Here is a 25,097-nt window from a genome sequence, read left to right on the forward strand (position 1 = left end):
CGCCCTTACGAGAAGAAGCAGTATGAGAAAAAGAAAAAGGCATCTTTCGATATTCCTAAACCGATCGAACAATGATTTTAATTTTGTACTTAAGTTTTTTATAGGATAGTTCGCATGGCGAAACGCTTAGCTTGCCATTTTTATTTAATATGATTAAAGAATAAACATTATTTATTTTTATGAATACTTCATTTCCCATTTAATGTACCCTTTAATAAAATACGTTTATTTTGGAACACAGGATCATAATGGTATCACTTATTCCACGTCATTAAATTCGAGCCCGTTGGCATCCCTACTCATCGGCAAAGAAGACAGACGGTGTTGGCCGAGAGAAAAAGCCGTAAAAAACTCTCGGTACTCTTTTTAATATTAATAGGAAGGAGAGTGTCTGTAACAATTTAGAAGATACAAAATCACCGCTAAACTTAAGACTGGCACAACCGACACTGATAAAGTTTAGCATGCAATGTACCAAATCATATGCAATTCGAGACACAACAACTATTGCTTGTGATTGTAATGACGAAAACTTGACTTGAATTTGCCATTACTTTCGTATTAAGATTGAAATGCCGAACAGTTAATTAGGTACAAATAATATTACAGACTTTATGCCTATTGTGACAAAATAAATACATAATATTAATTATATGAAATTTATTTACATTTTGTCTTACTCCGTCTACTGTCACTGTTTATCTTAAAACACCACCAGAAAGTCATCACAGAACTTCCCTTGCACTATTCTCACATAAACATATTTACAGAATGTACATTTATCACTAAATCACAGACTAACAAAAGGTTTAGGACCTGCGCATCGTGAGCATCACATTAATCTCCCAGATAATGGTACGAAGGCTGGTGATGACTTCTTTGAGCTGCTTGTTTTTGAGTACCACTTGCTCCACCAACTCCCTATTCTGGTCGAGGGCGGCACGGTAGGCGTCGGAGTGCCTTCGCTCGTCCAAGGCTTTATGGTCAGGTGCGTCCTTAAGCGGCACGAGGCTCTCCATGTGAGTGTACTCCATTCCTTGGCATGTTTCACTGCATTTGTCGTAGATCAGGCGCAATCGCTTGAACAGCAGTCGGATAGTTCGGAGCTGCTCTTGCATCTTGGCTCGCTTGTCGTGGGACGCGCTCTCGCCGAGGGCTGTGCCAGACGGCGGGGCCGCGGCTTTCAGGGTTTGAAACATCTCCTGTGTCCGAGATACAATATCCTGTACTGTCTCCTGGCCAAACCTGAAACGTCAAATAAATAATAAAGTCAATTTATGTTTATGCTTATCCTTTGATGTAACGCCAATAAAACAGCCAATCTATTCTTAATTATTATGCTTATGTTATACCTAGTACATAATTTTGTTAACCAAATAACTTAAATGTTTAACATTGCTTGTGGTAGCGGACATATGGGCACATCCATGTCACTATATTAGAAGAGTGGGTTGTATATGGCCGACCATCTTTTATAGAATGGATACTAATTGCGGCAGCTGACTTGAACTGAACCTCACTTATATACAAATATTTAATAGAATAAAATAATTGCTCTAAAATTTTATCCATAACATTTTCCATCAGACATTCACAAGCCTACATTTAGTTACTAATATGAATAAATTATGTTATGATTTAAAATTGTGTCAACACCCTACAGTATGTAACATTGTTCTGTAAGACATAAGCAGTAGATTCACTTTTTTAATATGAATAAAACTTTATTACTTGCATAAAGATGCCATGTTGAAGTCTTTGCTTTGTGGGGGTTGGCTTGGAGCTGGTGGAGGGCCAGGGGCTGTTGGGGTCTGCACAGTGCCTGGTTGCATTGCTCCTGGAACTTATAGTTGACATTTTTATAAACAGATCACTATAGATGTTGTCGCTTCTGGGTGCAACTCATCTTAGGTTCTTCAAATTCTCCCTAAAGTTGTTCGATCCCAGCTGTGGTTTCATGGATTAGATGTATAAAGATTAACTTTTGCAAACGCAATAATGGGTGCCAACAACATAAATAAAAAATATCTTTAATAAATATGACCACAAAGGTATAAGTATAAAATCTAATCTAAAACATAGATAGATACCTGTTGGTTGAACTCCTTGTGGACCCATTCCAGGTGGCCCAGGTACACCTACCAGGCCCTGAAATTAAGACAATGATTTTGTTTTCTTTATTGATTACACCAATGATATCTACACTAAGTTTATCAAAAATCATAATAAAGAGAAATATAATACAATATAATAAATACTTTAAATATTTATAATATAAAAAAAAAACTTATTGCTATTCATTAGTTTTCTACATGTATGATGGTTAAAATATACTATAATTTTAAGAATATGCTACTGATTAATGCAAGCTGAAAGGACAAACATAACTCTTATTTAAGCTACATGTGATATACTTGTATATTTTATCTCAGCTTTGCAATGATTATTTAGTGTAGTGTATTAAATATATATGTTACCTACATGGATTAATGTTTTAACAGCAATCAAAGTAATTTAAGCCAAGCTATTTAAAATCATACCTGAGCTGCCATTCCCATATTAGCCATTTGATTCTGCATTGGGGCTCCATATCCAGGGGGGACCATTTGGTTGCCCATCCCCACCATACCAGCGGCACCCATGGGACCACCCATTACACCTAGTTTAAGAAAATAATTTTACTACTATTACTACCTACTACTTATATAATGGAACATAACCTTCCATGATATGAAAAATAATGTAAACAAATTTTATGTCATAAATAATTCTAATACTATTTTTCTACAGAATCTAATTTTATACAAAAAAATAGCATTAAAAAATTTACGGCTTTTAGGCGGTTTATTTTAATGTAATAATTATTTTTGCGTATATACATACCTGCTAACTGGTTGGGCATTGTCTGCATTTGACCCGGCATTGGACCTGCCCCATATCCTGACCGCATAGCAGGGTTTCCTTGGAAATTTCCAGGAAATTGATGTCCTTGACCAGCCATTTTCTAAAATTAGTTTCTATTTAAGGTAAGAAGAATAAGATACGTATTATTATTTTTCGAATAACATCATTATAGAAGTTACCTTAGAAAATTTAAAATATATAATATTTACTATTTAGGAGCTCTTAATATCGTTAATTGCTGTTTATGACTACTTATCCAATAATTATATTATTATAATTAACACTGCAATAGTAAACACAAATTAGTTTGTGTTGTTTTAGGTTGTTTTTGTTTAATGGTTACATGCACAGAATACAATATACATATTTGGTACAGGGGGTCTAGTCAAGACAGATTAACAGTAGTGTTATGTATGTAGAAAGTCGAAAACTAAATTTGTATGATAATGACAGCTAGGGTCGACAGTTGGTACTTGGTACCAACTACAGCTGTCATTTTCATACAAATTTAGTTTTCGACTTTCTATGTAGAAAGTATGTATCTATGTAGTGTATGTACACTACTGTTAAGCCATTTTGACTAGACCCCCAGGTAAAGTAAAAAGTTTACATGGCGACTACCGTTTATGCGCACAGAAAGGACAATGACAATTGATAAAATGATTATAAATATGGCAAATAAACGCATTTTTATATGCATGCAATAATTTAACTATTAGTTTATGATTTGTGTTAACTTTTAATTAAACGGCGCAGTTTAATATGACATTTTCTTTGCGATGTAACGTTGACTAGGTTTTTTTACAAGGTTTAACGGAAGTTGGAACACCTTAAAATGGTTTCACTTTCTATACCACCGCCCTCTAGTGAGTACTATTTTCTACAACACATTAACACAAATCAACGGCGTACTTAGTTTACGTCAAATTCTCAAGATAGCGCTTGGCACAATGGACATACCAAAGTGTTAATAGCTTATTCATTTGTATATTATGCTGAATAATGTCTAATAGGAAATACACTTAATATGTAATTTTATTTTTTTATAAATTTCCCTAAAATAAATACAGGTGTCCTACCTGTAGACGCGAAATTCCCTTAAATTAATGTCAATTCTATATATTAAATTGTAGTCTTGGTCGCTCCTAATACCTTATAAATATGGTAGGCTAAGAATATACTTACGTGAAAGAGTCGTTTTTCTCATCTACATTATTAAGTAAATACACCTTTCGTTAATACTTATTGCGAGCACCATTTCATTAAAACGATGATTTAAATAGGTACATGAAGAACAAATAACGCCTACTGTCTTTGGTATACGCCACTACCAGCCATTTAAATAAAACGATTTTTTTTAAATATATCCCTTAATTTTAACCCTTCCGTTCTACGCCCTTGATTTGAGAACTGGCAGTAAATGTAAAATTAGAATCATTTCATATTTCTTTTTTTGACGTTCATAAGTGTACAATATGTTACCTATATGAATAAATAAATTTTAACTTTGACTTTGAATCAAGGCCTAGCACTCATTATCGACATCGGAACGGCTGAGGATTTCACGTGATAAAAAGCAATACCTCATGGCAATAAAGTAGAAATTTCCAGGACATATTGTCTTAGTAACAGAAATACCGCTTCGGTAATTCGGTGCTTGAGGCTACTGCATCGGCAGTCTTGAGGCTGCTTCGGGATACTTCTTTTTGCCGTAGCCAATAATGAGTGCCGGGCCTAACGAATTTAGTAATTTATAACGTAGATTTATAACTCTACGTTATAAATGCCATTCAGCACCCTTGGTTAACGAGACAATAATATAAAAATTAAGAAGTTGTATTTATTTTGAAGATAACTTGTCTTAATTACTTTTATCAGTGTGTACAGAATTGGAACAAGATCAAAAAAATTAAGGAAAGATTTTACTTGCTGCATAGTATAGAAAATTCCAGTAAATAGCTATCTCGAAATGAATGTTAAATTTAAAAAAAAGTATTAAAAAAAACCAGCAATTGTACTTAAAAAATTATTATTTTCCATATCCTAAATTAAGTACTGTAACATATACATATTTTGTTTATCCTATATTGAATACTGCCACATATTATACAGTAATGGTTTAACAAGTTATTAGGTATATTTTAAGTTTTTATATATAAAATATTTATAGTTTAATAATATTATGTTATACATAAACAATTATTGTGCAATAAATACTGTGATGAAATGCACTTATTGGACTGACAGTGAATCAACACCCTCATTAGGTCTTCATTAATTGTTTGATGATATGTATATACTATGTAGGGTAATAAACATTTTTTTATAATTTTTTTAACTCCTATATTACGGCAAGATGGCCTCACTATATGGCATTTTAAAAGTGAATATTGGCGTGTAGTCGCTTAATAGTGTCTTACTAAGAGGGGACACAAGTAGGGACCCTACACTAGACCATGGTATACATACTTTTAATGTTACTTTTGGTATTTTTATACTTATATAATGTCTATAATTCAATATATCGAGCCGAATCACGTTGCTAACATATAGATGGCGCCAACATACATGGGTTGAATCTATGCGTTTGCTCATTGTTATTCATGCTTTTGACTGATCGACCAGGTCATCCGTGATAGTGAAAAATTGTGACTTGGATGATGCTTGGCGCTAACTACACATGCTCAGCTGTAAGAGATTCAATTCGGTTTATTAATATTTAACAATTTTTATTCCTCTTCCACATAATAAATAGTATCAACATGTAGATTTACAAATATCAACAAAATAAATTACGAATAACAGAATATTACACCTAAGATTATCTTACACATACATATATTATGTTAATTATTTAATAATCTAATCATTCTAGTGCCTTAGCTTTAACTTGTACCGAACGCTAGCCGTCGCTAGATTCTTCTTACACCAAATCAGAATAATATTCATAATTCTACTATTAAAGGAATCAGATTTCGTTAATCAAACGAATTAACATTGAAAAAGAAATGGTTTCAATAAGTTTTTGGTAAATGACGAATATAAATAGAATCGTCACGGCCGGCGTTAGTAAAGTTTCATTACAATTAATATTACAAGGACTAGTAATTGAATTATTCTAACTATTAAGTACCCTAAACCGCTTTGGAGAATATTACTAGGGCCGTATGTTATACGCATTATAATTAAGAATAAGTTTTTTGCTAAATTTACGTAGTAAACCCCTCTCCTCCGACCTTAAACTAAACCAAGTCCATATGAGGACACATTGAGCAACATGGACATGTTTAAACAATAGAAATCTAAACAATTAGCTTATGAAGCCTTCCGCGTACATTTACACATCCACAATTACCCCGTACCAAATAAACACAGATCTCGATACTTAAGTGATTATTGCTTCATTACTCTGTATCACAATAGGCTATCCTCTATCGAGAGAGCATTACGTTCCAACGATATTTTATAAGCAGATAATGGTAGGAACCTTTGGTTAAGGATACAAGTCATGTGCAAGCATGGCGAATCCTTACTTTTATACTACAAGCAAGTATTTGGGACTTCGCAGATACATTAACTAATATACATTACTAATTAAGTTAATATGGATAAAACCATCCAGAAAACATAAGCTTCTATTGTAAATTATTCTTCTAGAGCGATTGTTGTTGAAGGGGGGTGAACGAAAAAATTTTACCCGACCACACGGTAGAATTTAGCTCATCTATGTTCTGACAATTCATACATGGTATCATAGAATTCAAATGATATGTCACAACGAGTAACGACTCAATGTCCCGATGAACAGAAGTACAAATTATTACGTAAAAATTAATTTTCATTAATTTACTTCACATAGTATTAATACACGTACACTGGCAGGCTAATTAAAGTTATTTCTCGTGTCTAATTATATTGTAGTACCTATAGTAAAGGCCATTAAAGTCTTTGACTAAGGCACCGTATTGTTATCATTTTACCATTTAGTTTTCAAAAATAATTTTTAGTAATCAACGTGTACTATACATTAGTTAACTCGAGGCTAACGTCGTAGGCTTATTCTACAGCTTTGGTCACTTTAATCTTTGTATTTGAATATTTGGTTTTCATAAAGTTGTCAAAAATATGCTTTTGGCTCGTGTGTGGTAACGCTACGACATCACTTTGCAGGGTGTCATCACTGCATTCGTGCCTCCTGCAGTTGAGGAGGATAGGACAGGGGGGGCAGAAGGGGCGCTTGGACACTCCCACCCTGTAGAGTGTAGTATGGAGACATATACCCGGCACCGCTAGCCGCTGCTGCCGCTGCTGCAATCATACGTTATACGTTAGAACAACACAGAGATATTAAAATTAGAAACTTGCCACAAAGATTGCCTTTGACGACACCTTAAATAGGAGCAGTAGATTGCAAAGAACGCTACTGACCGGCTGCGGTAGCGTAAGGGTCTATGGTAGCATACTGGTGCTGGTAGGCAGCGCCTTGCGCGGCAGCTTGATACTCGTACAAGTGATTGGCAGCCGCCACTGCCGCGGCGTGTTGGAGCTGCGGTAGCTGCATCAGGCCCGCCCCGTTGCCCACGCCGCCCACACCGCCCACGCCGCCCATGTAGCCTGGCGCGCCGTACACGTAGCCGGGGGACAGTCTGCGAGACACACAAATGTTATGATTGCTATACACACGGATATTAAGGCCGACTCCACTTACGTTTAGTCATCTAAAACATAAATCATTATCTGCGTAATGTCGAGCAACTTTTTGGCCCTGTATTAACTACTCATCTATTTATATAGGTACAAGAAATGTATTTTGTATGAGACATCTTTCCCGACACGACTATATATTATCTGTTGGCATAACGCCAAAATTTGTCTAAATTAAGTCTCATTTAATAACGTAGTAGACTAAAATCATTTTCTGCTATTTAGATTTATTATTATTATAATCGACTAAACGTAAGTTGTTCTATTTTTCGGCCGGAAATCATTATTGATCGATCACATATCTGTGAACAATCATCACGATCGAAACACGCAACTACGGCAGAGCCGGCCGCTAAAGACGCGAGCAGCTACCAGTGTTAGTGGCCACCGAGGGAGAAGTCGCGAATGTACGGCCGCCGTGCGTCATCAAATCTTCTCTACTCCGCCGCGACCGAAATATCCTAATCGTCGACATCTCGCGTCCAACGGTCCGAGATTTATCACGATTAACATTTCAGCTTTTTTTGATCTATTTCCGAAACGCAAATATGTTAACTCGTTCAAGAATAACAGTGTCGAGTGCGTGTTAACCCAGTTTTAATCCCGATCGACAAAGAGAAATAGAAAACCTCGTTGGCGAGCTAAAGAACTGTCAATTTTGCAAAATTTATGAAAAGTCGACGGGCGGTCAAGTTCGTTGGAGAGTACTCGAGCGCTCTGTCTCAGCGTTTCCGGAGAGCTCTCAGACCGTTGCTGGGGAGCGGTCGTCTTTCTCTGTCACTAATGCGCCGATGGAGACGGATCGATTGGTACTCAACGTTCGGGCGGTAGATGTTAGATAGCTTGGCTCCGGAGATGGTGACATTAACGCATGCGCTGAGCGGGCTATGAGACCCCGCCCGTCGCTACGCCTACCTGTAGAGGTTTAGCCCTATTCGCGGACGCGATACCTACACCGCCCTGCTGGGAGCGCGGCTCTGCCTCCAGAAGTACCTACGTGTTAGGACCGGTACACGAGAGCACGCGGGAAGAGCACAATAAACAAACTGGCGCAACACCACACAAGCTCCACAACTACTTACACAACATTAAAAACTAAAACGTAACAATATTAAAGTCTACTTAATACGGTTAGACCGGACCTTAAAATAAAATTTAAAATGTAATATTTATTATTCAACATGCAAATCTAAAAACACATTTACTTACAGACAAAAGACTGAACTGAAAATTGCCTTTCATAAAATGTCGACACAATTAACCTACTTTAATAATTAATCTACAGCGGATAGCGATAGCAGTGATCCACTTTGTGACTATTTCGATACCTAGTGTGGTGGTGTCGGTTTTTTCATCCACGAGGATTGGAGTTTTTTGGCACGGCGGCGTTCTAAACGTAACCTATAAGCTACAGTTATGGCCTCTTTTACGATCGGACCATGGGAATCACATTATCATATCCCTTTGAGACCATTCATAAAATATGATTTTTGTAGTATATTTGATGTTTATGAAACAAAAAATGAAACTGACCGAATGTCGAGTTCTGGTGAATGGAATCACAACTCGTGACCTTAGCTTGTTAGAAACTAGCAGAGACGCGAAGCCGTCACAAAAATAATTTAATAAAATGCTTTGAAACAAATCTCATGATGAGTCTTGAGCTTAGGGAACGAGAATTTTTGCTATTCATTATCGAAATAAATTACGGTATACGAGCCGCACGCCGAGCGGGACCGATCGCGGCTACAATGATTATTGTAAGTGTATTAACGAAATCCACCACCAACAAACTCAAGTCAAATCAAAAGAAATATTACATGAACACGGCATAAAACATAAAGAAAAACACAAAGTGTTGAGAACGATGCGCCAGTGAAGGCGCTGGGCGGCGCCCGCCCGGCAGGGGCCGCCCCCGCCGCTCTATAGCTTCAAACGTAAACATTAAAAACCCAATCGACTAATTCACACCCAAAACGAAAAAAATCCACTCTCACTCTCACTCTTGCCATAGATACCTATGTGAAAATGTTCGATTATTTAGACAAGGAGTCCGCAGCGCTGCGCCGTCGCCACCGCTGCTGCTCGTCTCATCTACCGAGACAAAAGTCAGCTCAGCATCACTCTTGTGTCTTGGTGCTTACTTGCTCTCACATTACTTACCTACGAAGCAGCCTGCGGTTATCATCTAGGTAAATATCGAGCTACTAATGGCTAGTTTTCGTGGTGGTCAGATACAGAGTAATGTGTCTGAAAATACCTACATTATACTTTTTTAATACTATGGTATCAATAAATCGGGAAAGTTGTCTGATTTTTGTCTCGTGAGATGTTTAGTGAGCGGCAGGTCGGAGCCGCGTGTGCTTGCAAACATCGAAGTGAGAAGTCACAGAACATGTATATGCGTATTGTAAATTGTCCGAAAGACATCGAGCAATGAAGAAACTCACCCATAATGTGCGGGTAGCACAGTGGGGTAACCTGCTCGAACACCAGCTGCTGCCGCTGCCGCTAATCCGAAACCTGAAATAAATTGAGCAGCCGCATTAGTAAATATTTATCATTAACATGGCTACAAAAGCGTAATTAGGACGTTGAATTTCAACGGAAAAATGTGATCTATCAACGTAAGAGCCGGAGTCAAAAGATTCTATTTCCATTGCTCTAAGCGGAAGCGCCTAGTGAGGACTCCGGTGGAATATAACCGGTGATGTTGGAGCACATCCAAATGACACAAGAGTCAACTTAGCGCAGGCGACGTTTTAAATGTTTTCTTTTTATTGCATTGTGAAGCAGCGCGAGGCTCCGTCTATTTCGGTCGCTCACCGCCGCGCCGCCCTCTCAGCGACATCTCCCGACATACCTATTTATGTATAAATCTAGCTCATATCACTTGTCGACTTCATGATACTTTTCCTCTTCAATATTTTATCGATGCTACGACTTACTGACTAAAACACTTAGACACAATCCGAACAAAGCTATAATTTAACTCTTTTAATGGTAAATACAGACTTTTAATTTGTTGACCTTTGAGCCGGATTTAAATGGCGAAGCCATAGTGAATGATGATTACTGTCCAGTGTTCATAAAACCGTGACCACTGGCGTCGTGAAACGTATGGTGAAATTTCACCGATTGATGCAAGGTACGTACCAAATAACACACTTCCGTAGCCCGGACGAGGTCTCGCTCCGGCTAGCGCGGTAATGCGCGACCTTCACTATCGTTGACAATACTTACGTAAATCTTAATTGTCATTTTCACTATAATATTTTTATAATTGGGTTCGCTAATTAACTATCGTTAAAAGTATATCTTAGGAAGCTTATAATTAATCCCTTTGTTCATAATTTGATGACATGTGAAGGGGTGATGTAGCCACCACAAACTGATAGGGTTGATCGCGTGTCAGAACAACAACGATGTACGCCGCAGCGATCGATGGCGCGGCATTTGACGGCCGAGGTCGCTGATGTCCACTATAAAGCTTATCTGATTCATTAGGGTTTTCCTCTTTGTGCCGTTGGATCTCGACCTCGATACCATATTGTCCAATATGACCCAGTTATACTTTCATTCCGAATCGATTAGGTAATTCCTCCCTCCTATTTTAATGACAATTGAAACAAACACGGCGATGTGGCGTTAAAATCGAATGACGCAGCCGCGAGCGTTAGTCAGTTTTCTCTGAAAGACTGATCGACCACGTTTTGAAGTAAATAAAGGTTCGTTTTGAATGTTTTTGTGCGATTTCAGTCCCGCTCTTAAGGTCGACGAACTGCAAAGCCGACATATAGAGCTTAACGACGCTTGTAAGGATTCTACGGAAATACGATTTTAGACGCAGCGCCGGGGAGGCTCCAGTCACAATATCTTTGTTAAATAGAAAATTAGTGGAACGCTAGAAACCAATCGACGAACAGGCAAACTTTATTACAACCATGAAATAGCATTTACGACTTCCGATTTTTCGTAAACGTGTGGACCACCGAAAACGCACATAAACATTCGGAATTATTTACTTTGTATAGAATCGTTCGCGATTTGTAAATACAATGTAGGTAATTACGATTTTACATGCTCGGGATAGACGGCCCCGTGTGCCACCGCACATAACGTTGTCACGACCGTGACAGTTTGGCATGTCCGGTGGCCTTCCGTTTGATCACATCGGTGTCGTCTCTGACGTACAGACCTATAAATTTAACACTAAATATAGATAGACTCGGTTCACCCGCCTTTTAACCACGTGCCGCGCTTTCTCATGGTGTCTTTTCTGGGATCATTATATGCTTTAAGTATCCAGAAAATGGTGGCTAGTATAATCTTGGATAAGAAATTCATCAAGAAGACATAGGCCGTTAGAGACCTGGCATGCGGCCAACGCTAATGTCGCGGTGCTCCCAAAACTGCGTATATTTAGACAAAATAAAGAGGCAAGCGAAGACAAAACGAGACGCAATCTTGTTTTATAAATAACCGCGTCGCTCGCCGGACTCGACCCAACCTCTGCTCGCCAGCTGTTGGTCGATAAATAATAATTAAAACAGGAATAAGTCTCTTTATTTTAAAGTTTTGCAATAGTGACTATTGGTTATGAAAACATAGCAAGGATATTATGAAGTACATTTCTTTGTTACCATTAACCTCGTATTAAGTTCCATTGAAAATTAAAAATAGAACGTTAAATTATGGATATAACGAGGAATTAGAATTTAAAAAATATATATATACCCCACATTATATTATGATGCTAGAGAAGGGCTTCCTGCGGAAATCACCTCCAGGTATTAAGTTACCCAGGACTAGCCCTTACAATACTTAAGCGGAGTAACACTGGACATATTATACGCTTTGTTTCACAAATTATATATAGATATATATGCAAAAGTACCACATACATATCTTAGGTTCGTATTCTATATACAAACTATGCATTCTACCTCAAAATTTATTGTTAAATTTCCCGATGGTATCTTTGGAATTACAATTTGAAAAATTTGTCCAATCGTAGTTATGTGGGATAAATGCAAGTAGGAAAGTCACCCTGTTACGGCAAGTGCTGTGTATTAATGAATAAAAATTTTTTTAATGATAATTGTTTTTCGGGTTTAGTTTGTATTTGGTCAAATATGATTATGAGAACCGTTTGAAAATAAAGTTCTGTCTTAGACCTACTAATTAGTACGCTACCTGAATTTTAATTCAATGTTTTTTACTTTGATACACAGTAAATATAAAAGAATTATAAATATTGATATCATTATTTGCTCGTTTCACAATCATTATTTTAAATCATGGCGCATGCCTCATAAAAAGCACTGAATAGTTAATACAATAATAATATTTATGGCCAAATCACGGCGTGCAATACAGGCAGTCATTGCTGTAATTATACATTTCCGTCCTCAACAATACAATATTATATACGCCGGGTGAGGAAGGTACATATTCACTAGTTACCTATGTACAATAGCTATGTATAAACGATTACTGTAAAGTTAGATACGATCACGCGGCGTTATCGAGCTACTTACATTATGGCTTCACCACGCTATCCGATCGGCCATAATGTATAGAATACACAGACCAAATAAATTATTGATCGGAACAGGCGAACGACGCGCGTAGAATCATCAGGCCGTTCGACGCATTAAACCTAAAGCCGAAATAAAAATAGTTTTGGGAACTGAGCGGGGAACGGGACGCAAGGGTACATGCATAAGTAATGCACCGCTAAGGGGCGAGCGTCGGCGGCGCACGCGACAACGCCGCCTGCTAGTGACGCTAAAGGCTAACCCCACTGCAAACACCCGCTGGGCGCTGAAACTCTTCATTAATCAATGATGACTCCCAGAGCTTCGTTTTTTATTGTCATATTGCTTCAAAGAACTGGGCGTCAAGTACTTATCTCGAAAATTACAAGCCACCAATTTTATTAATCACTTTTCTTAAATTCCTAAAAGACAGGTGTGAATCGATTACTACCAGTGTTCAATCGTTCAATAATTCAACGTGTCCCCGGCTATTTGGTCAAGTGCTCGCTCGGCCCTCATCAACACTTTCATATAATAAAACTTTAACAATGTTTTCATAATCGACGTGAGCGCGCCTCAAACTGCTTGTTAGTCGTAACTTCAATGTATTTAGAAACTAGGCTACATCATTTTGGATCGCAGTAATTAAAGTTGAATAAACAAAATATTGTAAAATAATGTCGGTACTAAATTAATCATGGCGATCTGGTATGGTTCTATAGAAATTAAACACCTAATCAAATACAGTCGACAATGGAATAAATTGTTATAGTTTCAGCTTTTAGCAGTGCATAAATTTTACTGCTTGTAGCAGTAATATTTATTAAAGTTTTTAATTATAATGATGATTTACGCTATTTTTAGAGCTACATATAAAGTACCTTGAAATCGTTTATTATCGCTTAGAGCGCGTATTTATCTTGGCATCAAATAATCAGTAGCCACCGAAGACAGATAAGCTACGCTCATCACTCGGCAATGAACCGTTTCTTTAAAAACTATGATGGTTTAACGCCTTATTACATTAGACATTATATATCAAACCTAACGAAATACTATTTGTGTTCGAAATGAGAAAATAAAAAAAAAACAAATTGAAACTATATGCACTAACTACAAATTGAGATTAATGTAAACAACAAGAGCAGGGAAATCCTGCACTAACTGCATTATAAACCGTGTTAGGAACATTACGTAATGTGAAAAAATTTGACAGATCCGATCTTCCGATTGTATGCATCCATAACTAAACAATTTGCTCCGGATAAATGTAACAAAGACAAGATTCAACAAAGGAAGTTTGATGGGTTGAAATGTGTGCCTGTGAACTCAAGATCAAGCAACCCTCATAACAGTGCTGCAAGGAAACCGTACAACAAAATACATCAACTCGTTTAACCGTCATATCTTTTATTAAACGTAGCCCTTTAAGCTTTAACTGAATCTGAGCCTAAACAGGTTGAGCACAAATATTTTGAAGTAATTCAGGAATACTAAACAGACTGCCGTTTGGATGTATTTATGAAAGGGCTCAGTGTACGTTATGTTAGGAATCGCATCGTTAACCTTTTTCGAACAATAGCAAACTCAGACAAGTCAAAGCGAGAATCTCTTTTGAAGGTGACCGGGTTTTTAAATATTGTTTGATGATTTGCTTTTTTAACAAAGTACCGAGAGTTTTTTACGCCGGCTTTTTCTCTCGGCCTACACCCTCTGTCTTCTACAGGTTCGAATTGATTGACGTGGAATAAGTGATACCTAGATGATCTTATGTTCCAAAATAAACGTATTTTTTATTTTACAAAGCATACAGATAATTATCAGATTTTTATATAGTACAACGAGAATATAGTTAATTTGATGGGATTTGGCCTTCGGGGTCGCTATGGTTACAATCAATACACAGAGCTAATGAGACTAAGTTCGGCTGGCCAATAGACAGTCGTGGCACGGGGCATATGGCAGGACCGGTACGCCACGGCTCAGCCAGGTGGCCGTCATGCGCGCCCGCACCCATTGTACTGTGCCTGTTTACCCCGCCCCTCATGCCGACCCTCGCCTGTCCCCCGTGCCAACTCTTAACAATAATAATCTGCGAAGTTACGACCGGAATCCAGTCCGTTACACCTAACACTTTTTTTTTAAATCAGCTGATTCATCCGTTATATTTCAACAAAAAAAAACAAGCATTCCATAAGCAACACACACTATTAACTTTTACTGCATTAATGACCACTGACGTTATAAAAGTAGATCATATAATTGCTGTAACAATATTGTATGTATTATTATGTCATTTTAGTACTTTTATCTTTAAGGACAATCTATGAAATAATATACGTAGGCTATTTTTATTTTTTGACATAATTTTAAGAATGCGATGAAGTAGAAAGTATACACACGTTATATTTTCCATTGTAAAGGTAAAGTACAGCTATGCAAATCACTTCAACAGTTGGTTAATAAATTGCCATGTTAGCAGATTTCACCACAAGTAAGGCTTACAAGGGTTGCGTGCGAGAACCAATCAATTAGCGAGCTACGAGTTTCCGGCCCCGGTGAGGGACTTCCGGAGGGCTGCGTTGTGACGTCACAAGCACTGACGCGACGTTGACAAGATCAACTTCGTATACACCTACCTTCGCACCTTCACTGATTCATTGATAATTTATATGTATGTAGGCATTATAAATCGTAACCTGAACGAAAGATTTATAAAATGTATGTAATTTACAATGGCCATTGTAATTTACAATTGCAAGTGGAGGCAGAGTAATGCAATTTATTCTTGTTACAACTATAGGCTATACACCGAAAGAGTTCTATAAAAATATATAATTACTAAGACGACTTTTTTTTTACTACAATTCATCTTTTCTTAATTATATTAGTTAGTGAGAAAGTCGCTGCTTTTTTATTACTATTATATATAGTTTATATTTATACATCTTTTTTTGTAAAATGGCACATATTATTCACACAATGAAAATTAAAAAAAATTTGTGGCGTTCGCGAAATTAAAAAAAATATTAATTTTATTATATCCGCAGAGATAGTCTAACAATCAACCGGCAGATAATTATCAGTTTATGATATCAATATCCACTACAACGTTGCACCATTATTAATTTAGCACCCGTATCGTTTGTTGATAATTTGTCTATTAGTTTTATTTAATTTTCCTTCATTTTTTTTTATAGAACAGGGGCCAAACGGGCAGGAGGCTCACCTGATGTTAAGTGATACCGCCGCCCATGGACACCTTCATGCCTAATATTGAACTTATTTTTATGTCTTATATTTAATAGAATATACTGGAGTCATGCTGTTTTTTTTTGTTGTATTTTTTTTATACGATATTTTTGTATTTTTTTATTTCTATATGCAAAACTAATAAAGATAGAAAAAATACACAAATATAGTTTATATTACATTATTTGTATTTTAAATTAGCAAACATTCACTTGTCCAATATTTATTTTACCCAAAGTTGCCAAATTCAATGAAAGGAATATCAAAAGTGATAAATATTCATTGTGTTAACATTATATTAATAGTTACTTACAATACGCTAATATATTTATTGTTTTAGAGATCACCTGGCTTTGGTAATTGTTCTATCTGCCAAAAGACATAAGACAATCGCCAATTGTCTATTTGTGAAACTAACAAAGACTGTAAGTTTTCTAGTGCAGTTTCTAGATAATATTTACCATCAATTAGACTTTAAATTGGCAATCTTATCTTTTATAAAGTAAGTTACTTTTCACCTTGATAATAAAATAAATCGAAGATATTAACAACAAATTGAAACTAAATCGACCTAATAAGGTTTTTAATTTAAAAGGCTGCTAAAAAACGTTACACTATCAATAAAGACAAGAACAAATTATACCCCCCAAAGCGTCACCCACGTTGTTGCGACATATTGTCACCAATGCTTAATATTTTACGAAAAAACATTCTAGCTTGTATTGCACCGACCAATTTATCACTTAAGTAATAATGATAAGATGATATTTTGAATTTTTATAAACGTAACACTTTTTTAATTAAAATTTCACTGAGACTATTAGGCCGAGTTGTTCAAGTGCACAGGTAACAATTAAATTGGCGATTGGTAGATATATTCGATAACTTCAGAGATGATGCTTTCCGCGACGAATAAGTATCGCAATACTAGGAAATTCTGCCAGTAAGAACAGTACACTGCCACGGGGACTATACTTTTTAAATTACATCCATAGTCTTCGTTGATTCTAACTTGTATGAACCCCAAGTATTAACGTGTTTGCACCGAAGCGGTGGGACGTTGTAACATAGGCTAATTAACCACGTTTGATATTTCAATATTGCCAGAAGCCATGATATGATCTTCGTTGCTCATTCTTTGTTTTATAAAGGTTGCCAATTAAATCTAAATTTAATGAAACATCTCTCACCAGGCGCTAAATTCCCTCGAGGTTTCGCTCCGAGTATTGCTAGATTCACGTTGGCTTTCCTTCCGTCAATGATTGGGTTAGGATCTTTGCAGGCACGTTCCGCTGCCGCTCTGTCTCCCATTATTACCTGACAAAGAAAAGGTAAATTAAGAATTGATACTACCTACTAATGCCACAACGAAAATAATTTTTAACTGATATAAATGATAACATTTAGAATAATGGAACAGCGTTTATATTACGACGGGCCATTATTATTATAGTTTTTATCGATTCGAATAAAACCTACAACCGACGACGCCGGCGTCCACATTACCTATTGTAATGCATGCGAGCTCCGCAAGTCGACACCTCAATTTCTACAGTCGATCGACCATTTTCGTTTGACCGCAGAAATAACCGAATTAAATCGAATAAGGTGAGCTCATTACTTAGTCAGGGGCTCTAAAAAAATGGTTAAAATACGTAATATCGATACGATCAAACAAAATATGTTCGATGACCTCTAAGATTTTGAAGGTCTTATACAATTGGAAATTAAAATATTTTAGATATTCAAATATACTGTTTTAAAAGCTTACTGCCTTAATATTGAGCGACAGTGGTAAATGTATATTTTATATTAATAAATTAAAAATATTCTTAGCGAAACCTACCACAATATAAACATGTTAGGTTTTCATTGTATGGTAGGTGCTAGTCAAATTTCAAAGTAGAGGCATTATATGGTATTTACTATTTGAGATAAGTATTGTATATAAAGTAATATTAAGCGTCGAAAATGTTTTACAGGTTTGAATATTTACATAAAGGTATATTATTTACATTAACATTGTTTTTAAACCAGCTGTGATACGTTAATTAAAAGGTACCTGTCATTGTATGTAAATGAAATTCGAATTTTAATTAAAAACAGAAATCGAAGTACATATTGCAATCAGTTCGATACGGCAGCTCACAAAATGTTGTTACAAAGCGTTTAAATCAACGTTAGCTGCGCCCCGCGATAAGCCATTTGTATACGTACTATACCTATACATTCATGTTAGGCCGCCGGTAAAAAACAGTCTTACATTTCTTTATTGTCGCTAGCCGGGATATGCCGATAACCTAGTATTGCTAACTTTGCCTTTTAATATTTTTTAAATATTAGTTTTTAGATCAAAAATTTTAACTAAATTGAAATTCCTGCGTGATACCCTGTATGTCACAGTATTTGACAGCGGCAGGCACACATTAGTGAATTGTCAACACTTTCTCAACTTCCTGCACTGGCGGTGTACCTACCGATAACATTCTGCATAATTACTATAAGTGATAAAATCGCTAACCGAGTTTAAAACATTTAGATCGCTTATACATACTAGGCTTTTAAACGCATGGTTTTTTTTAAAAATAGAATTGGTATAATTAGCCATAATTTATGATATTTTTAAATCGATGTACTACCTAGTATAACAACAATATAGTTAAATTTAAAGTGTTACAATAATACAAACGATATAGGTTTGAGTATTTGAAAAATATATTTTTTAATTCATACACAATAAGAACCGAAGTCAGATAACTAGGCGTGTCCAATACGATAGGAAACAAATAGGACCGCCCAACCAATTCGGCTGGACGGTACCGATCCTTACTGAATGGGGATAATATTATGTAAGTATTGTATGTACTTTAGAATCAGCTATCTTCAAAATAAGCAATATAATTAAATTACTACTCAGATGACAGATTTCGCGCATGAATAAACTGGACGGTTTTAGGGTTTCAGAGAAATGTGTTTGCCCTTTAATCTTCATTTAGTTCATTTAGTTTAGTAGATCATTGGTTAGTTGATCTAATACTTAGTTACAACCAATACGATGTCTAATATATATTTAAGAAAACTACTAGTAGGTATATACTAGTTATCTACTTGAATAAGGATCAGTATTACGGGCCGTCGGTTCAAATCAATATTTGTAAGCTACTTCTACAAGCTAATGGGCTTCCTTCTAAAGGAAATACTATACTGTAAAGAAGAGCTTACATCCAAGGCTTTATACAGCCTTATCTTTTAAAGCTAAGAATAATATCCCTATACAATTTTACCGTCGCAAATAATGTCCAGATCTAAATAGTAGTTATGATCAGGTGATATAAGTAATACTTTGGCGTAAAATTTAGTTTTTTTCAAAACCTTTGCCATATTCTTTCGTAGAAAAAACGACCTAACAATAGAAAAAAAGTACATTCTTCATTTTTCGCAACGCGTCAAAAGAAGTATAACTTCAAAAAAACTAAACTTTTGACTATAGCTAACTTCAGTGTCGGTTTTTTGTGATAGTGTGCGCGCGCATCGTAAAAATTACTTTCATCATTTTCCTTAACGCGCCAAAAGTATAACTTCAAAAATCCTATGTCTATGGTACTGGTATTGTTCACCCCTTCACTAGTGTATTATTATTGTAATCAGTACAGCACTACAACAATACCAACACAGAGCTAGTCGTGTGTTACAATACAATACAGCTGTGTGGTCTATCTAATTATGAGGAAGGTTTTGTTGAATCCCGTAGTATGCTCTCAGCCCGCACGCTGGCTATCGAGTGACGGTCTTTTGTCTTCGGTGTGTACTTCATCACGTATCTAGGTACTCGGGTAACATATGATACTCCTGTCTATACCTGGTTGAAACCGTGTAACGAGTTTTTTTCTAAATATTTAATTCTAGCAATGACAAAAATTTAATAATACGCTATTATGAAGTTTAAATGTATTTCAACCTCAGAAGATTACAGCAAGTCACTTAAAATCTCAAATGTTATTATAAAGGTAAAAATTATTAATCTGCTAATCAAAAAAAGATCAATTTAAAAAAAGTTAAGAACAATAATAAGACAATAATAGGCTACCTACTTTTTTACTTATGGAGATTTTAATTTATTAAATTTAACAATAAAGTTACAATGTTTATATTATTATAAGTTACCTAAGTTTAAAAAATTGGCAGATTTCCGAGGTCTGCTTTTATATCTATAATAGATATATATACAGAATAACTAATTTTTAAGAAATCTACTTACTACTGGACTATTGTTACCAAGTTCATCTACATGCTTCAGGTTTTACAGTTTACCTATAAAAACTTAATGAAAATATGTATGTCGTTATCATTGCGTGATAGATCCCAAACATTCAAATTACTAAAATTCTAGGATGACATTTTCAGTAGTCTTGTATCTAAATCCGATAATTGAGTAATCCATACCACATACCGTTCAAATCTATAAACTATTCAGGTCATTTACTTTCTGTGGACTGAACACTACATAGTTGAATTCTGCTGGAGTTTATTAGAAACTAAAATGTTAACCAAGTTTAGTGAATTTTAATATTTGCTTCGTCGTAAGAATCGTCGATATTGGTGTTGCAGTGACGCATTGCGATTATTAAACCTATTTGGATGTGACGGAGAGGGTGCAACGAGCCGGTTCCCTGCAACAGGGTGCCTTACCCCAGTTCAATTGAAATGGGGTTGTGATTCATTTCCCACGAGCCCCACTCGCACTGCGCGAAAAGCCTCAGACTCTATTACGATAAAGATTCTCCGATGCCAGTTTGGCTACTCTTTTAACGTTATTGTTCGCATCTGTTCAAATTTCACACATTTCTACGGTATAACTGCAGGGTTTCAACTTCAGAAACAACTAAATAATTTTAGCTAGCGACAATAGACGACACATTGCATATTTTGTTACGGTTTACTACGCGACGTACTCTTATAACTTTATGCCCTGTGAAATTATTCTAATTTGTAACCAATGCTCAGGCACCTATTGTTTAGCTACACAATAGGCAGCTGAAAGATTTGCAATGTCAGGCGAGGGAAGTGAAATCGTTTATTGAAAAATCGAATTCCTCTTAATTCATTCACGTTACATAGCACCTATCCTTCAGGACGCAAAGGAATCTAGGCATACTTTACCCAAGCAAACAATATCACTTGAGATTTATTGTATTAACCTAATCTATGTACTAGGTACTAGTATGTAGGTAAATAGCAGGTGCGATAACACTTCGATAATATAGGTACACGTTTCAGAGTCGTAGAAACACGAATGCGCAAGGGCACCGTAAAGTTTACGTGTCGCTTCAGCTGTAAACGATGTTTCTGCTCGCTACGTGGCTGTTTATTATTTCTATAGGATATTATTGTTAAGAACAAATTAAATTATTGCAATCAATATAATTAATGTTCCTATATATATATATCGGTTACTAGAAATGACTTACGAATCCGTATCCTCTACTTTTGCTCGTCTGTCTATCCGTGATAACTACCGCCTCCTCGATATCTCCGTAAACCGCGAAGTGCTCTCGCAAGCTCTTATCCGTGGTATGGTATGGCAGACCGCCGACGAAGAGTTTGGTCCATGTGGTGTCTTTCTGGCCGGGTAAACTACCCAGAGACAGTAGCCCCTCGGGCTCGGCCGGCAAAGCGCCCGCCATCAACATTCCTTGTACGGTCTCCGTCGCGGCGGTCACTCTCGCACTCTACCACTACTGACACTCCGCAGCTGAGCGGATGAGAATAATACGACGGGTGTAATCCGCAAGTATGTACGTGCAGCTAATGCGATGGTTGCGCGCGGACTGGTGCTCCTGCCTTCTCGAGAGCGCACGTGGCGCCCGCCCCGCTACGAATGCGACCCTCGCCCCCCCGCGCCGCCCGCCTCACCAGATGCGGGGCCACATGCGTCGCCGTACCGTGTGCTTGCTACGGCCTGCTGCTTCAGCAACCCTCCAGTGCTTACAATGATATAACTAGTTATCACAGTTGCTCCTTCCGAAATCCTCCGGGAGCTCGATTGGCATTGGCATTAAAGCCAATTTTTTTAAGAATAACACGAATTTTCAATGATACAATAAAAACGAATTAACATAACTTCAATAAAAACTCAATTATTGCCTCACTTGCCTAGTGAAATATTTTTCTTTTATCTGGAAAAAAAACAGTAACTGATCTTCTAAGATAAACAGCTACAGTACGTATCATGAACCCTTTCATTAAAACACAACTTATTATGCGTATCTTATGTTTATTCCAAAAATACCTGACAGTTATTCCCAAAAATATGAAGGTGTTCGAAACAGTTATATTTTATTACCGCTTAATATATTTATAATTGATGTGTTGGCATAAATCGATTAGAAATACGAATATCAAGCAGGAAAGCTATAAATAATATATAACAATTATGTAACAACGCAAGATCACACATATTTTGAGAAAAAAATATATATCAAATTGTAAAGGATGACGGGACACAGTTTCAAATATCACAGGAAGGTAGCACACGTGGGAAACTATTGTTCTTTGCCGACAACTCACTTCCTCCACCCACTGTCATATTGTACCATATTTTACACAAACTTTCCTTTATACAATGAGGCTTTTTATGTTTGTACTTTGTACTATACCTACGTATATGATAACCTACTTGTAAAATTATGTAATTGGTACATTCGCTAGCATGTTTTACATAATTTATTTATTTATTAAGTATGAAATCTATATTAAAAAAATCTAGACAAACATATTGCCGGTAGGCTTACAATATCACTTTATACTTTATACATACAATAAAACATTTAATTTAACATTCTACTTTAACTACTTATAATATGTACTCTGTATTATATTAATATTATTTACGTGAATAGATATACAACGTATATACGTAAAAAAATTTTTGTTAATCATAAAAAAATATATGCCATGTATTATATTATGTCAGTATGTAATTGAAATTTAATAATATTATTCGTATGTAAATAATAAACAAATGCCTCAAAACTTTATGCGGTATATATATTCGTAAATGTATACGGTATATATAACGTAAATTACATAAATGACTTTTTTTTTTAAAGATAAACTTTTCAGAGGACATTGAGCAAAAAGTTTCTATTAAAAATGTTCCATTATTTAGCATTTCTTGAAAATAGATCAGCTGTTCAATTTTTAAAACGGAATCTTCCCTTTATTTTCATTGAATGGAGAGCATAGTGTTCATAGGTAGTTTGAGCCGTGAGGGGTCGCGGGTTCATTGCTCGAGGCTATTGTCAAAAGCGCGTGCCTGGCAGCTGCGGCCTCCCTTGCTTTGGTCGACGGGGGTAGGACTCAGCAGATGGTTCTATGCTTTTTTATAATATTAATCTCAAATTTTATGTCACGCTTCAATGCTAACCGACATGTTCACAATTCAATATTCCCGAGCATATATCTTCAACAAGGCATTGCACCAATATAAGAAATTAAATTTTAATAATGTAATAGCAAATTTGTACAATAATTTTCTTAAAACCATTAGAATTAGATTAATCCAATACATTTCAATGTTTATAAAGTATTGGTCGTATGTAATTTATATTTTTGCCAAACACTGCCATCTCTTCTGTACACCTTACACTATAATCTTACCCGCATTTGTGCAATCATAATAGTTTAGATTACAATATGCAGATGGCGTTATACAAAACACATTTTTAGTACAAATTCTATTTTTATGTGTAACTAGCTGACCTGGCAAACGTCGTCTTGCCAAACTACTACCTTTAACTCAGCGCCATCTGTTAGAATTGTATCAAATAATAAACAAATGTTAATGTTATCGTAATTTTAGTAAGGATGCCTATTTTTTTGAAAATGAAATATAGCCTATGTCACTCAGGAATGATGTAGCTTTCCAACAGTGAAAGAATTTTTCAAATCTGCCAAGTAGTTTCGGAGCCTATTCAATTCATACAAACAAACAAACAAAAAATCAAACCTTTCCTCTTTATAATATTAGTATAGATAAAGAGTATCTAAAGCAAAAATTAAGTGACGATTACATTTAAATTACTGATACTGAACAATTTATTCAGTATCTTAAAACGAACTATTTATTATATAAATAGGTGCAGACTGCAGTATGACATCACGTTTAAACATAGTCACGGTACACAGCCCACAGTTTGCGCCTGCGTATAATATTTAAAACGGAAACTTGTAATACTTTGATGATAATATAACAACAGTATTTCAACATTCTAACTAACATTAAGTTTTAAAATACCAAGGTATGACAAATGAATCTAAACTGTTTATGCAAAACGGAACTTTATTGATAAGAAGCATTTGGATTATCACTGCTATCTTAACGAATGACCTGTGACATTAATGAGTCAATGGGTATAAAATCGTCATCAATTGTATCCAAAGCACGTTTCGTCATTCCTTTAAAAGTAGTGTGACCATCAGGCATCAGCGGATGCGTCACCAATGGAGAACGTGGCCTTTTAAACTGTTTTAATGTTTAGAAACGCCTAGATATCTTGCATTATATACCTATTACGTAGGGAAGACAAGTAGACGCTAGTATTAAGGACATGAACCTATTGAGTCTATTACCTACCTCACCAAATGACTTACATTGATCTATGGCCTGATTCATAAAAACCTGACCTCTGACCTGGT

At 36.0% G+C, this 25,097-nt stretch overlaps 2 protein-coding genes across 5 annotated transcripts; both read right to left on the reverse strand.

The window, feature by feature from the left end:
- Nucleotides 1-645: 645 nt before the first annotated feature.
- LOC110994823 (mediator of RNA polymerase II transcription subunit 30) lies at nucleotides 646-3,251 on the reverse strand. 4 transcript variants are annotated; one of them, XM_022261691.2, is made up of 6 exons: nucleotides 3,084-3,251; nucleotides 2,884-3,004; nucleotides 2,541-2,659; nucleotides 2,091-2,148; nucleotides 1,732-1,837; nucleotides 646-1,245 (listed from the first exon to the last, which is right to left on the reverse strand). In XM_022261691.2, exons 2-6 carry the CDS (start codon nucleotides 2,999-3,001, stop codon nucleotides 810-812), a joined length of 837 nt encoding a protein of 278 aa, XP_022117383.1. In that variant the 5' UTR covers nucleotides 3,002-3,004; nucleotides 3,084-3,251; the 3' UTR covers nucleotides 646-809. The 4 variants fall into 4 exon arrangements, with proteins under 4 accessions (XP_022117383.1, XP_045485468.1, XP_022117381.1 ...); XM_045629512.1 differs by having other exon boundaries at nucleotides 1,732-1,843; nucleotides 3,114-3,249; XM_022261689.2 differs by having other exon boundaries at nucleotides 1,732-1,843; nucleotides 3,084-3,249.
- A 3,483-nt stretch (nucleotides 3,252-6,734) lies between these two features.
- LOC110994771 (RNA-binding protein 38) lies at nucleotides 6,735-22,256 on the reverse strand. Its single transcript, XM_022261610.2, has 5 exons — nucleotides 21,869-22,256; nucleotides 17,591-17,717; nucleotides 10,059-10,131; nucleotides 7,333-7,550; nucleotides 6,735-7,212 (listed from the first exon to the last, which is right to left on the reverse strand). Exons 1-5 carry the CDS (start codon nucleotides 22,088-22,090, stop codon nucleotides 7,082-7,084), a joined length of 771 nt encoding a protein of 256 aa, XP_022117302.1. The 5' UTR covers nucleotides 22,091-22,256; the 3' UTR covers nucleotides 6,735-7,081.
- Nucleotides 22,257-25,097: the final 2,841 nt, after the last annotated feature.

This window comes from Pieris rapae, chromosome 1 (assembly GCF_905147795.1).
Source record: "Pieris rapae chromosome 1, ilPieRapa1.1, whole genome shotgun sequence".
In the NCBI taxonomy this organism is placed as follows: domain Eukaryota; kingdom Metazoa; phylum Arthropoda; class Insecta; order Lepidoptera; family Pieridae; genus Pieris; species Pieris rapae.